Below are 16247 nucleotides of genomic sequence, written 5' to 3' on the forward strand. Positions count from 1 at the left end.
AGATCAGTACTGAGGGCTCTCCATCCTCCAGTATTTGCATGAATAGGGAATATTTGTCTCCTGCTGCACTATCAATATCTATTGGTGTGTATTCCTAATGATTACCTCTGCATGTTACAACAAAGGGTAAAGGGAGCCTGCTTGCTCATTATCTTGATGCCTAGTTTTTCAGTCCCTGTGAGAGTAGCCTTTGGAATCCAGAGGCCCTTTGGAATACAGTTCTTTAGCTCTTTTTGAGCTCTTCCAAGAAGTACAATGCCACAAATCCACAAATACAGCAAAGTAAAATCTTATTTTTGCTTTTTAGTCAAGCAATTTGCATTTATGGTCATAATGTAAATAAACACAATATAAGTTTAATCCTATTAGATAAAAAATACACCAGTGTTTTTAAGATACTATAAACATCAGAATACCTTCATTTGAAGTTCAGAGTATAAAAAGTCTTGTTTGCATATCCATTTAAGAAAATAACTGCACGAAGTTTGTGACCCATTGAGCTTACCAAACAATTTGAGATGCTGTTTAGCAGGTACTTTTAATTTCTTGTCTACTCGTGAGGTGTTATGATTTAAATTATTTCTTCAGCATTTAAAATGTATGTTCAATTGCATTTAAATCTGAAGACTGAATTATCCAGTGTAAAATTTCCCAATTCTAAACTCCACGGTTACACTGCCCATATGGTTTTGGTCATTGTGATTCATAGTGAAGTACAAGTAAGCATGGAAGCATTTTGGTTTACAAAATATGTCTGGAAACTTCAGAGGTCATGCTGCTGCTACTACCATTAGTCATATCATGAGTTTTGGATCGCTATCATTCAGGTCATTTTAAGGTGATCTCCAGATTCACAACATTGGCAAAAAGTTATCTCTGACAGCCAATCTTAAGTCTTTTGAGGGGAAGAAGAGCAGAACTAGGTGCTGTGGCAGAGTCCAGCAAAAGTTTTGTATACCGTCTCAGCGATAAAGCAGTGACATAGCATTTCCTATTGAAGATGACTATTCCTTTTCAAGGAACCAAACGTAATGATAACAAAATAACAGTTTTATAAACATCTCACACACTAGTGGATATTAAATAAACTAAGAAGCATTTAAAAAAATGTTAGTAATGCTGTTTTCCCCACTACCCCACTCTGGTACACAGAATTCCACATGTATATTACTACATAACTACATCTTCTGACAATATAGCAATTCAAGGATAACGATGTTTCCAATCCCCGACAAACTGTAATCAAATCGTTAGGAGTTGGTATAATAACTAAAAAAACATGTGTAAATGCAAATATTTAAATAACATGTAAAACTAGGTGTTTTAATTTATGGAATTCTACCTCAGAGAGCACCATTCAACAGGTCACCATTGAAAGATCTCCCAGCAAATATGCTAATATATCCATCATGAACAGAGAAAAATATTTTCTCACATATATTTAACCCTGTAAACTTCACTGAAAAAAAACAGAATGGCCATGTCACTTGGGATACAATTAGAAATTTGAAGACATCATTTTATACAGATGAAAATGCTTTGAAACTCATTAACACATCACCTATTAATTACACCAGATTAGTGTCATTTAAGCATCAAGCTGAAGATCACCATTTCAGATAAATTCCTAAATGAAAAGAGCATTTTAAATAACATAAGGTAAACTGCATTATCCTTTTGAAAAAATAAAGGGTTACAAATAAAAGCTAGAAACTGAAGCTGTCAAATGTTTAACTTCTGAAAATTAATATACAAAATCGGCGTTTGTTCTTTAAACGATCTACTGTAAATTTATTTTTCACCAAATAATTTAATTTTATATGTGTAAATTTCAAAAATCCCTTGTGTCTCTAAATCTTAACCCAAATACTTGCATGAAAAATTGTCTTGATTCTTGTCATCTTGAAAGATAACAGATAATGTATTATAAAAATAAATTTTCTTCATGAATTTGACAGATATGCAGTTCAATTTCTTTGGGTTTCATTGCTTATTCTACGCTTACCTGAGAGAGACCATATTTCCAAGTTCTGCTGGAAGACTACGGAGTTTATTAGACGACAAGTTCAGGTAAACCAAGTTTTGGAGCTTAGCAATGTCTGGTGGAATGCGGGTAAGGCTGTTGTCATTCAGATGTAGTGCAGTTAAATGTGTTAACATCCATAGTGAGCTACTCAAGCTCCTCACCCGTCCTGTAATTATAAAAAATGGTTAGTTTTTACATATTTAAATGGTGCATAAAGACTAAAAGCTATATTTCTGTACTATTTATTAATAAAAAAGGCTAAACAATAATGGGGAGTAAGAGCATTAGTAGGATCCAAGGTGAAACTCAGGAATGCACTACTATTGCAAAATTGCCTACAGACTCAAGGCAGATACGGACTGTCTGATGACTATCAGTATACAATTTCTGATCTTAAGGTCAGTGTTTTTTACCCAGGACTTATGATTACTACAGTATAAGAAACTGTACTACACAGCACATAGAACTGAAATACTATGTACTTTATTGCCAGAAAAAAAAACTACTAATTTCCTACTCACAGGTAAGTCAGCTAAACGTAGTCACTTAAAAATGGGATAATCATCTTGTGAGGTAAGTAAGACCTCAAGTGGTGGTACAGTTTTATGCATACTGTATGTTTGGGCACCCCTGGCCAAATTACATGTTTTAGTGATTTTCTAAGTGAAAAGAAATTAACACAACCTCTGTAGCAAACAAACTTAAACTTGACATATTTCTGCAAATGTTAATGCACAGTTACTTTTTATTTGCTAAATTTAATAGATTGAAGAAAATAAAACATTAAATGTGGCATGTACAAAAGTTTGGGCACCCTTCCAGGTGATCCACTAGTGTTATTTGTTTGTAAAGTCTCAGAACTTAATTGACTCATTTGACTTAATCCAAGCCAGGTGATGACAATTACAGAACTTGATAAATTCTCTGACTCTTTGAACTTCTCGGGGTGTCGGGCTTACACTCAACAACAACAGGCTCCTCTAAGCAGCTGACTGAGGATTAGAAAATAAAGATAATTGACTTTTACAAAGCAGGGGAAGGCTATAAAATATATATATCTAAATGCTTCCTGCTTGCAATTTCCACTATCAGAAATGTCATAAAGAAATGGAAGTTAAGGGGAACAGTTGAAGTCAAGACAAGATCCGGAAAACCAAGAGAAATCTCCAATAGAACATTTCCAGCAGCCATATCACCTTGCAACACACTGAAGCTAAGCAGATGTGAGACCTCCTGGGAAACACTTAGGTTGCTGTTGAAAGAGCACTTGGCGGCACGCCACGTACCACTGCCGGTACGCGTACCACAGTTTGAGAACCACTGCTATACTGTAAAAGGCGCCGTCCTTCGGATGAGATGTAAAACCGAGGTCCTGACTTTCTGTGGTCATTTAAAATCCCAGGGAGTAGGGGTGTAACCCCAGCGTCATGGTCCTTACCAATCATGGCCTCCTAGTAATCCCCATCTATAAATTGGCTACATCACTCTGTTCTCCTCCCCACTAACAGCTGATGTCTGGTGAGCGTTCTGGCGCAATATGGCTGCCGTCGCATCATCCAGGTGGATGCTGCACATTGGTGGTGGTGGAGGGTAGTCCCCATTACCTGTAAAGCGCTGGGAGCAGAGTGTAAGTGTAAGCAATTATTAGATTATAAATTAAAGGTACATTTGGAGGAAAAAAAGGAGAAGCACCTTACCAACTGTTAAGTATGGGGGTGGATCTGTTTTGCTTTGGGGTTGTGTGGCAGGCAGTGGCACAGGAAATATTGTGTGGGTAGAGGGAAGAATGGATTCTACTAAGTATCAACACATCCTGGAAGCTAATGTCCCACAGTCAGTGAAGAAATTGAAACTGAAAAGAGGTTAGATATTACAACAAGATCAAAATCAACCATTAACTACTTCAAGAAATGAAAGATTAAGGTTTTGGAATTGTCTTCACAGTCCCAAGACTTGAATATTACTGAAAATCTGTGGGTAGATCTCAAACATGCAGTGCATGCAAGATGACCTAAGAATATTTCTTAACTAGAAGCGTTCTGCAAGGAAGAGTGGGAAAAAATTCCAAAAGGAAAAAGGCTGTGATTTTTGCCAAAGGGGGTGTTACTAAGTACTGACAGACAGGGTGCCCAAACTTTTGCACATGCCACATTTACCATTTTATTTTTTTTACAATCTGTTAAATTCAGCTAATAAATAGTAACGGTGCATTTAAATTTGCAGAAATATGTCAAGTTTAAATTTGTTCGCTGCAGAGGTTGTGTTAACTTCTTTTCACAAACAAAATATGTATTTTGGCCAGGGGTGCCCAAACTTTTGTATACAACTGTATGTGAATACTGCTTAAAGGAGTTGCTGAATATAGTTAACGTATTGTTGTAAGCACACCTGCAAACACAGGTGACCCACAATACAGAAAAACAAAAATAATAAAATATATCACCTGGGCCAGATGTACTAAAATAAAAAGGGCTCAATCTGATCTGCTGTGGGTGAGAACTTAATCTAAAAATGTTTTTAAGAATGTGAGGGAAGTTTAACTGATCTGTGCGATACATCCTTGCAAAGTAAAAGTAAAAATGAAACATATCAAAATTTAAATAAAGGTCCCGTGGAAGTAGATCTTTTGGTGAGGTGAACACATACATACTCTATAGATAAACACCTTCAACAGTTAATATAACAGAAGTAAACAAGTTTGTAATATGTCATGATGGGCGCAAAGGACGGCACAGCGATTTCAGTGGTCAGCATTAAATCATCAATTAAATTGGGGTACTATCAGCATGGAATGTTTACAGATGCAGCCATTCAAAATGCACAATACAACCCCATACAGCGCAAATTTATCTACAGGTCAGCACGTTATACCACAGTACGTGATTGGGTGGCCAAAATGACCAACAGGCGGCACTCGTGGTGCATTGGTTGCTTCATTTAATCTCTTTACTGTGCATGTTTAAATCCGCTTAATATTGAATGGCGCTGCACCTCAGTCGGCACCAGGGCCCAGAGGAACGCCTGGAGCGTTATCTCCCAGTAGGCCTCCTCCGGGAGAGCAGGGTAACCCTGGCGGACTAAGTAGGCCACGTCTGCGGCGACTGGACCCAGTGGCTCTCCTGCTAGGCAGCAGCGTTGGACCAACCTTGCCCACAGCAGTCACCTCCCCTCTCCTGCCAAAAAGCCTCCAGAGGGCCGCTGCGGCCAACGCCGCGTAGTTGTACCTCTGGTCCCCAGGTACAACCAGCAACGCCTGGCAGGCCTTCCCCTCCATGACGGCGGCAAGGTGGCTCATCTCCACCTGAGACCAGCCGTTTGCCCAGGCCGCCATCTGGAACTGGGCCTCAAAAATCTGCCATGGGATCTCAGGTGCCATTATAACGGCTCGGTCTCACCGGCGCAGGCTGGAGCAGGGGTGGCGTGCTAGACCCCGCTGGTCTGGTATCTCCTTCCTGCCACACGGCCTGAGGCAACCCGGGAAAGGGCCCCCCTTCCGCTAAGTAGGTCACTGTGGGGTAGCCCTGATAAGGGCTGTGGCCACTGGCAGTGCTAAGGGGTCATCCCAGCCCCTGGCGGCTGCTGCTCGCTCCCAAAATGTGCTTTAGGGGATCACTCGGCTGGTGGGGACACTGGCGCTTCTCCGACTCCAAAATCATCGGCCGTTCACTGTCCATCCTCCCGCTTCTGACACCAATGTAATGAATTTGGGTTCGTTGAGGATGAACAGAGACTCAAACTTGTGGAGTTAAAAACTGTGCTTTATTTCTTCTCTGTCACCACCCGCCAGCAGCACTCCCGCACCCAGACGAGAGAGAAACACAAGACAAGCCCGCCAAGAGCGCGAGTCCGAGAGAGAGAGAGGCAGAGACCAAGGGGGTGCGGAACCAGGGAACTATTTACATGGAAAATGGGTGATCTCCCCAGACTGTACGCCTGTTTCACCTGGATACCTCTTGGGGGGAATATCCTCTTGGGGGATATTCTAACAAGTGATTATAAGACGATCTGTCAAAGTGCAATGAAATACAATATGATGGACAGTATGCTTCTCAAAGCGCTTTACAGGATAAAAACAATAACAACAACAATTTTACAAGTACTGGGAGGAAGAATATCATCAATATTAATAATAATAAACTTTATTTTATATAGGGCCTTTAAAAGGTGGCTTTTTTTAAAATGCATTTGCACACAAAGCAGTGTTAACTTGAACATGGAGATGCCATACTGAAAAATTCCTGCACACAACCATTGCAGCGGAATTTGCATGGTTTGGCAGGGCTATGATTCATACAAGTGGTGGTGGATTTGGAGACAAAATGTATTTACATTGGGTTGCTGTAAGTGGAGCACTAATAATATGCTGGGCAAACGTCCCGAGATCGAATTCTTCCGCGACGACGGCACCGAAAATTTTTGGCGCGCCCTCTCTTTAAAGCCCTGGCCAAATACGAAGACAGTACGTACAGTTATAATTCAAACAGAATTCAAAACTACACATCCCAGTTACCATGGTGGTGCTTATGATCATTGCGTTTAACCAACGAAACAGGGCGAAAAATCAGTCACATGACTTTGGGGCAGAGTTTCGAAAGCTTAACCTATCAGCAACAAAGTGAAATTTACACGATAGGCTACCTCAAACTGTCAGTTACACGACTGTGTATGTCGCTTAAGCCACTCCTATTTGGCATTTTAGTTATGGAGGCGAGAAGACGCCCCCCCTCTGGGTGTCTGATTTGCCGCCATGTTTAACCGTCCGTGTCCGAATCGCAGTAGCTACGCGTACGAAATAAAGTTCATCCCAGCTACAAAACATATATATTTTTGTGGTAAGAGGGCGCAAAACATCAGTATTTACTGCTATTAATTACTGTACGATTTATAGTTGAAATCTGAGCCTAGATATAAAGTTAGATATAAAGTTTAAATCTCGACAAAGCAATGTAGGAAATACAGAGAAAAGAAATCCTTTCTGACAAATCCTTTCTAAAATCAGTTTCGATCAAGGTCTCTTAAAATGAACAAGAAAAAGAGGATTTTCGGAGGGCAATAACGCTGTGTTTATATAGGATAAGTGATCTATGAGCAATCTAATTTCTTGTTCGTTTAAAACAGTGAAATGTCAGCTGCAAAAGATCGCACCAGAAACAGCACTCTCTCTGCCTGTCATAGACGTTCAGGAAAGGCTGAATGAAGTCATGTCAAGAACAATAATTCGGTGATCAATAATAACAGTTGTAGGACAAGAAACAAAAGATAATGAAAACTTCTTTAGGCTAAAACTCAAGTTCATTCTACAAATTAAGGCAAATGAAAATTCAGGATGTTAAAGTGCTAGAGGTGTAAAAAATACAAAAATGCACATGAGTAAAAAGTTTTAGAAATGGAGCAGGTGTTGCTTTGAAATAAGCAAACAGAAAAAAAGCCATGACTAAAGTGCAGAAGAGGGATGCAGGAACACTTGCTTAGATATACAAAAAAAATCACAAAAAGGTGTATGTTACAAAAGAACATGCAAACATGTTCATCATGTACATCAATTTCCCGTCACGATCAATAAAGTCTTATCTATAAACATGAAACAGAGTGAGGAATCAGAAAATTAGCATGCATAAAAAACAGCAATTCTGTCAATAAGCCCTAAATGAATTAATAACAATCATGGTTTCATGGAGGGCTTCTCAGATAGTTGGGCATTCAGGTAGATTGCCAGGTGAAAGGATTTGTAAACATACTTTGTTAAAGCAAGTCAGTTTTTTCTGCAACACATAAAACACATTTTTCCAAGAAAGTTTAGCCTTTGTCACTAATGAAACCACTAAATAAAGACATAAATATAGAAATCTTAAGATTTTGTTATTCAATGTTGGTAGCAGGATGAACTGTGCTAAGTGTATATTTTGTCGCAGCGTTGCTGCAAGATGTTAACAGTGAAAAAAGGTATTTAGAAATGAGTTATTTCAAGAAGAAAATGTTCAGAATAATTTCAAATCTAGCAGGATAGAGAAAGCACAGAAAGCAGGCAGTTAGATTGATCAGATTAGTATGAAAAGTTATTTAGCAAAGGGAATGAGAAGAGTGACAAACTAGTATGCTTTAGATCTTTTTATCTGGACCAGGGAAAACTGATCATGTTTCTCTATAACAATAATAAAAAACTTTATTTTATATATCACCTTTAAAAGTGGCATCTCAAAGCAATACAGTAGATATAAAAACAAATAAAAGGACCACAGATTACAAAGTAAAGACATATAAGAAAGACAAGCAGTTAGAGGTGCTACCAAAATTAGAAAATGAAGCAGATACAGACACTAAGTCTTCTGAAAAGAAAGGTTCTGAGGTTAGATTTAAATGCACTCAGGGTACGTGACTGATATCACTGGGAATACAAATTGAGAGCTCTGGGGTGCAGCTAGAGAAGACCCTGTCACCCACAGAATGTAGATGTTCTTGAGGACAGCTAGAAGACCAGAGTCAGACGGACAAAGGTGGGGAGTAGACAGATAATAAGCCATATACTGTAGGTACTGAATGAGGATGAGGATTTTGAAGTTGACTCGAAACCTGATAGGTAACCAATGCAAGAACTTGAAAACAGGTGTAATGCATCCCTGATAGGATTCTCGCTGTCATATTCTGAACATATTGAAGATTGCTCAGTGTGGATTTAATTTCCCCAGTGAACAGGATGTGCATTTATTAATTCTAGAAAAAAAACCCTTTCTTGATTTCTCTAGTTCTTAGTTTCTCTAGTTCCCTTTAAAATAAACTATTATCCCACAATGCAGAGTATTACATGGACAGTATTTACACATGATATTTGTGATTTAAAGAAATGAACACAAGCAGCTTTTTGAGATTTAAGTGTTGGCTGAGTTATTGCAGGATAAAAAACTAGAGATGTTGGTAAGAAGATAATTTTGGGATAGCTGAGGAATACACTGATAACAAGAACACTTCCTAATGGGGTGAGGCATACTTTTGATGAAGATGATGAAGTTAACTGACTGTATGTTTACATAGATACTGAAATGAGGATTGTATTTTAGATTTTGTGTAGTTGCTAGCATTGAACTGTGTGTTGGATGCACATGAATTGAAGGAATGGGCAAACATCGCTGATGCGGATCCACAGAGCCAGCATATTAAGATGTTTATAATTAGAGGCAATTTGTTTAAATAACTAGGTATGGATACTGATGTGCAAGAGAGGTGGAAAGGCTGTTTCCTTAAGCCAGCACTATAAAATATTTTATTCTCAGTGAGATGCTGCCATTTCATAGTGGGTTTCTAACACTGTGTATAGTTCAATCCACACAGTGCCTTTACTTCCATCCATTTCCAATCTCTTTATCCAGTACAGAGGATTTGGAGCCTATCCCAGTAAGCAACGGACACAAGGCAGAATACACCCTGGACATAGCGCCAGTCCATCACAGGACAGACAGACACAAACACACACACACCAGGGCCAGTTTTCCCATAAACCAATTAACTTACCAGTATGTTTTGGAGTGCGAGAGGGAGTCATATCACACATATGGAGAAAAACCATGTAACCCAGAGAGAACATGCAAACCCCACACACACAGGATGGGACCTGGGACCCCAGTGCTCCAAGATAGCAATGCTAACCACTTTGCCACCATTATAAATGGATGGATATCTTAGTTATCTTTTTAGTTCACAGGTTTGCATGCAAAATTTAATTTTGAAAGCCACTGAGACATCAGGTACTACTGTTGTATTTATGAAAAAGAAACAAAACAAAAAGCATACTAACAACTGTGCCATCCTACTCTTTAGCTAATACAATTTATTTTTTATAAACAGTTAACATTGTTAGCAAAATATTTTGAATTATATTTAACCCTATTTTTTCTTTAGTTTTGTATTTAACTTATTATATGATAGTCAGATTTAATGTATATTACAATGAAAATATATTTTTACAAGATGCGGGGGAAAGTGCAACAAATTATTACAGTGCTAAATTTAATATTGATTGCTAATAGTTTATGCTAACACCTAACTTTCTTAATTAGATGTATTTAAACAGTGAACTAAGTGTAACATACCATTCAGAAATACAATCGAGAATAGTTTTGTGGTGTTTGTATGGATGAAACGTTTCTAAAATGTATAACATAACAAAATTAAAGACGATTAAAATCTGTAATCTTTCCACTTGTAATGTCATTAGACAGAACAAGAAGTTTCTGCTTTGTCTAAGGATGGTATCAAAAAGTAGTATAAGTGGTGAGAAAGCTGTGCTTAATGATAATTAAGTGACTTAAAAGTAAAAAGAGATGCTTCATATTGCTTGATTAATTTTAAAAACTAAGTTATAAATGCAGACGCGATCGCTGCCATAAGCGCTCCAGGCAGTAGAACATTCGTTCTGTACTGCTGCGCTCCGCGCCTCCTCCCTCTCTCGGTGCCGCGCCCCTCTCTGACGGAGCGCAGTGGGCGGTACGCTATTTTCAGAGCCTCTGATTGGGAAAAAAAGACCTGCTGATGAGTTTCACACACCAGGAAGAGAAAAGAATGGGATTTTTTCTCTTCGAAACGTGTGTTGTCTTTATGAAATTTGTGTATTTTAAACGTTTAAATTAAGAAGTAAAAACCTTACAGCGTACACAAAGATTCTGAGCTGATCACGAGGAAGAAAAATCACCCATTTTTCGCGCATAAAAAGTGGTTTTTAACTCTCGAAACCTGTTTTTATATGTTTTAAAGTCGTGCAATGTCTAAGTTAAGCAGGAACACATCATTATATCTCATTATTTATTTATTTTTTTAAAAATTTAAAAATCGTTTGCCCAGCCTACTAATAAGCCCAAAGCTCTACTTATTATTTTACAAGAGAATGCACCTAACAAGCTGGACAGTATGCTTCTCAAAGCGCTTTACAGGATAACAACAACAATAACAACAACAATTAACAAGTTCTGGGAGGAAAAATATGATCAATATTAATAATAATAATTTATTTTATATAGCGCCTTTAAAGGTGGCTCCTCAAAGCTCTTTACAGGATAACAACCGATGAAACAACAGTGGCTAGAGGTTGGAAATACCTGTGAAACCGGTTGGTTCACAAACAATGTACTGTAGACACAGAGACTCAGTAGCAATAGCAATTAGCAATATCAAAATAGCAATATTATGGACCCAATTGACTTTAAAAAAAAAAATTGACAGCTGTTTTTTGTTGACAGCTTGACAAGTTTACCAGTGAAAAGACCAAGGGCATTCTTCCTCCCCCCTACATTCTCAGAGTAGAATAGAATTTATTATCAGCACAATTTATTACAGTGCTAAATTTAATATTATTGATTACTAATAGTTTATGCTATCACCTAGCCTTCTTAACGCGAGAAGTACTACTGTAAGTACAGTATAGTAAGTACTTACTGTACTGTACTTAAGTACTACTACTGTAAGCAAAATAAAAGGGTTTTGGGGGGTGACTTGCCCCCTTCTACTTTGAAAATACCTGTGAAACCGGTTTAATTCGTCACAGCCAGCACTCCCGCAGAGAGTGATGAAAACCGCGCAGCGTCAGGCGAATGCACCTTAATATGTTGGACTTTTAGGTTCGGGTGGATTTGCACCCTACAGTGCAACCTGCGGTACCGCTGTGTACTGTACATACAGTACGAACATGTGTTATTTTGAAATATAAAAAATGTCAATATACTTTAGGAGAAATTGAGTATTGGTGTGTATTTTTTCTTTAAAATACCAATAACAGCAACATACAGTTTACATAATATGTTTATGTTCCTAAATTAATATCGTTTATGACCTTCGTTATGTTCCTCTGCGTTTTATGCTTAGCTACTAAAATGTCCCTTTAGTGGTAAAATTCCATATAAATATTCAATACTAAGTGGATTAAAATGTGCACAGTAAAGAGATTAAATGATAAAATCTTTTCACTAACGACCAATACACCACATTATCTACCGTGTCACATTAACAGTGGAATGTTTTTTTTTTACAAGTGTCAAAAGAAGCGATACACAACCTGTCTCCTCTATAACTCTTCAGTTTACAGAGATGTTCCACCTGAGCCCCACAACATTGTCCAAAACTCTTCTCGTGTCTAATTTTTAGTTAAGCAGGATTTGAGCTACTGACCATAACAGACCAAAAAACAGAATCCACCTGCGATTCGGGTGTTAACAAAACATGTTTACAAAGAAAGTGAAATAAAGTAATACTACCAGCTATATAGATACATAGATTTAGAAATTTAGATCCTTAATTAATATCATTATTAATTTATTTAGATACTTGCTTACATATAAAACAGATAATTCCGGTTCTGGAATCTGACTAGCTGACACCCTTCTGAAGCGATACCATAATCTCTGGTATACTGATGCCCCTGAAATTTGACTTGTTACTGTGTGATACATTTTAAAGACATAGATAAAAAAGCTTGGATTCTCATGTATCTGGTACAAATATCTTTTAAAACAGTCTTTGTTGTGCTCTTGAGGATCCTTGTGATATTTTGAGCTCTGGTTGAATGATAAGTGTCGCAGTTTAAATAATTTTCGTTGTTAGAAATTATGAAACGCTCTGTTAAAAGCAAGGGAGTTTTTATGTCTGTTATACTAAAAGAAAATGCCCAACGAACTAGGGATTGGACAGTTTTTCAGTGCTTGTACAATCGATGGAAATGTTCAAATAAATGTGCTAAAGAAATAAACAAAAAAAGTAATTTATTCCTTTATCATATTGGCTAGCTAATGTCCCGTCCTTGTTAGTTAGATCAACGAAATGCTGTGCTGTTACTTTTTGTCAATGAAAAAATAAAGTATTTTCATTTAAAATGACGGTTACAAATAATGCGGACCAGCGCAATACTTTGAGTTTACAGCTTGTCCAAGGTCATTCATTATTAATAATATGAGTAATATCTTCGGTAAAGGGTTTGATGCATAAAATATTTCTGCATAATTAAAATATTTATGATAAAGGTAGGTTGTGTACTTTTGCCCAACTGAGCAATCTTGCTTTCATAAAATATACCAACTTTTTAATGACTGATGATTAACATGCTGTAATACACAGTTTAAATTTAAAAGCTCAAATGCTGTACATGAGAGGTTAAGCTTTATTAGCTCCTCCTGGCGGTTTTACAAAGTGATTCCGGATACTTTCTGGTATGACGTCAAATGACGCGATACACCGCGTGATACTGCGTGCTACTGCGTTTTGATGCGACACGCCCACCTGGGTATACCGCGAAATACCCCACCCGTTTTGAATGGCTGCATATGTATAAAGTTATAAACACATACACAAGAGATTATAGTGGATGTAATTTTGCCGTTCTCTTTGGAATTCATGCAATATTAGATTACATGTGTGGTGTGAGCTACCATTCAAGAGGTCACTAACAAAATTTCCAAACTTTGATACCAGTCCAATTAAACTTTCACGAAGAGAAAATCCTGATAGCCACCCATGATTCTCCAAATTGTCAGCTCCACATCTTCGATGTATTATGAATTGAGAACAGATTCCATCATTTCTACTATATTTGTGATTGGATGACTGAAGAATTAAAATTAAAATGTACTGCAAATTGTCTGGTTCAACCCTAAATCATTTCCATCTGGTTGATATGCATTTGATTCTAATTAACATGTTTTGGTTTCAGGTTGCCATGTGTGTGTTTCCTACATTGTACTGATGCAGCCATTCAAAATGCGCGGTAAAAACCCGCGGTACAGTAACCTACCCACAAGCCACCGCAGGGCACCGGAGGGCACTACGGTAAGTGATTGGCTGGCCAAAATGACCGACAGGGGCACTCGTGGTGCATTGGTTGGTAGTGCAAAGATTTAATCATTTAATGTCTTTACTGTGCACATTTTAATCCGCTTAGTTTTGAATATTTATATGGATTTTACCACTAAAGGGAAATTTTAGTAGCTGAGCATAAAAAGAAGAGGAGCATAATGCATCTGAAGGTCATAAACGATATTAATTGAGGAACATAAACATTACTGTATGTATGTAAACTGTACTGTGTATGGCTGGTCTTGGTAGTTTAAAGAAAAAATACACACCAGTCTTCCATTTCTCCCTAAACATTTTAAGCATGAAAGTTTTATGAAATGGTACCCAAATATGCGATTGCTGTATAGAATTAATTTTAATTTAAAAAAATTATTTAACACGAACATTAAGCTGTTTACATCTTCCGCCTGAGAACAGTCACCCGTTGCTACCCAACGCAGAAACACAGCCACTAACTAGCAAAGAGAGGACATTAGCTACCCAATATGATAAAGAAATAAATGATTATTTTGTTTATTTCTTTTGCACATTTATTTGAACATTTCCATCGATTGTACAAGCAATTGGAAACTGTCCAATCCCTAGTTCATCAGGCATTTTACCGGTCTGGCGCCGATCTGTCTTCCAGGATATAATGCCAGCGAACTCTTGTTTTTATGTCCACTATAACAGACAACCTCCTTTTCTTTTAACCGAGCGTTTTAATAATTTCCTAAAATGAAATGATTTACTTTATTTCCCCCACGGGATCAATAAAAGTATCTATCATCTGTCTAAACTATGGGACAGAATTCTGGGGTCTCCCCATACCAGAGATTATGGTAGGGCTTCAGAATGGTGATTGGCTGACACCATCTGACACCCCTCTGATTGGAGAAAAAAGACGTGCTGGTTTGCTATACATACTGTACCAGGAAGAGGATTTCTTTCTATTCAAAACGTGTATTTTAAAAGTTTAAGAAGTAAAAACCTTACAGCGTACACAGATTTCTAAACTGATCAGGATAGTTATCTTTGTCTTATGCATAATAATGTTCACCGCTCTGTCCAGCAAATTAATAATAAACTTTATTTTATATAGCGTTTTAAACGAATAAGTAATTAGATTGCTCATAAACCTAATCACTTGCTTTTTCTTTTTATTTAGGCTCAGATTTCAACTATAGATCGTATTATTGATAACCATAATAACAACCAACCAACAAAAACAACCATATAAACATAATACCAACCAAAAACATAGATAACAACCACAATACAAAATCAAATAATCAAACCATTTTACTCTCGCAAAGTCCTCCAATTATCATAATCCCGCCCCTTATGCAAAACCAAACCTTCCTCCCATCCCAGTTTATCCTGTTTATCATAAACAAAATCCACCTCAATTTTCAACATAAAGCATTACACAAAATCAATACCTCAACACTCCATACTCAACAACGATAATTCACAAACAGCCAGAACATGTAACTACACATTCCCAAATAGACCTAATTTCCATAGCCCCGCCCCTTATGCAAAACCAACATCCCTCCCCTGATCTCTCTCTCCCCTGGCGGTTGTAATTGTTTTTATTTTCAAATAAATTTTAGCAAAGTCATGTCTTTTAAAAATCTTAAGACTTTTATATTTATGTCTTTATTAAGTGGTTTCATTAGTGACAAAGGCTAAACTTTCTTGGAAAAATGTCTTTTATGTAAACCATGTTTGCTATTAATTCATTCAGGGCTAAAATATGTTCATTGTCTTCTAATGAAAGAAGGGTTCCTTTCGCCTTAGTCGGGTAGAAATTAGAAGCTTGCCACGCCCGGACTGTTACACCAACGCATTAGCATGTTAAAGCGATTTCATTGAGGAGCCTAGCCTTTAACTAGTAAGTACTGTACTTACTGGGTTTTTTTTGGGGGGGAAGGTGTCTTTCGCTGGAAATCTCGCCTCCTATTTTCCCAGCCTAACAGTATTGTTTTTAACCTGTAAAGCGCTTTGAGGAGCCACCTTTAAAGGCGCCATATACAATAAAGTTCATTATTATCACTATTGTAAATTTGCTGGACAGAGAGGTGAACATTATTACACAGAAGACAAAGATAGCGATTTACGTTGCATTGTGTATCGTGCTGCTTTAATACAGTTTTAAATAATTAAAAGTCTAAACAGTATCAGCTTTATTTATGGGTTTTAAATAAAGGTGATTTAAACGCGATTTAAATCAGTATAAATGTTTATATTGTAACGCATAGGTGACTATTCATTGTTATTAAAATGACTTAAATTCGATCACGTTGTGATATTTAGAAATATACATTTGTTTGGTGCGAGTGAAGTTTTATTTAATCTCTGAGCCATACTGATTCGTCTGGAAGCCAGTTTCCGCCAGGGAGTAAAAAAA

General features: G+C 37.4%; 1 protein-coding gene across 4 annotated transcripts in view; it reads right to left on the bottom strand.

The window, feature by feature from the left end:
* Window positions 1-16247, bottom strand: part of cnot6l (CCR4-NOT transcription complex, subunit 6-like) — an 89283-nt gene that overhangs the window by 51447 nt on the left and 21589 nt on the right. For 3 of the 4 annotated variants that reach the window (XM_006626753.3, XM_015364700.2, XM_015364684.2), the window contains exon 3: window positions 2006-2192. The exons of the other annotated variant lie outside the window; for it this stretch is intronic. In XM_006626753.3, coding sequence (XP_006626816.2) covers window positions 2006-2192 — 187 coding nt within the window. The remainder of the gene's footprint in view (window positions 1-2005; window positions 2193-16247) is intronic. 4 annotated transcript variants of the gene reach the window in all.

Source organism: Lepisosteus oculatus, chromosome 3 (assembly GCF_040954835.1).
Source record: "Lepisosteus oculatus isolate fLepOcu1 chromosome 3, fLepOcu1.hap2, whole genome shotgun sequence".
Classification (NCBI taxonomy): Eukaryota; Metazoa; Chordata; class Actinopteri; order Semionotiformes; family Lepisosteidae; genus Lepisosteus; species Lepisosteus oculatus.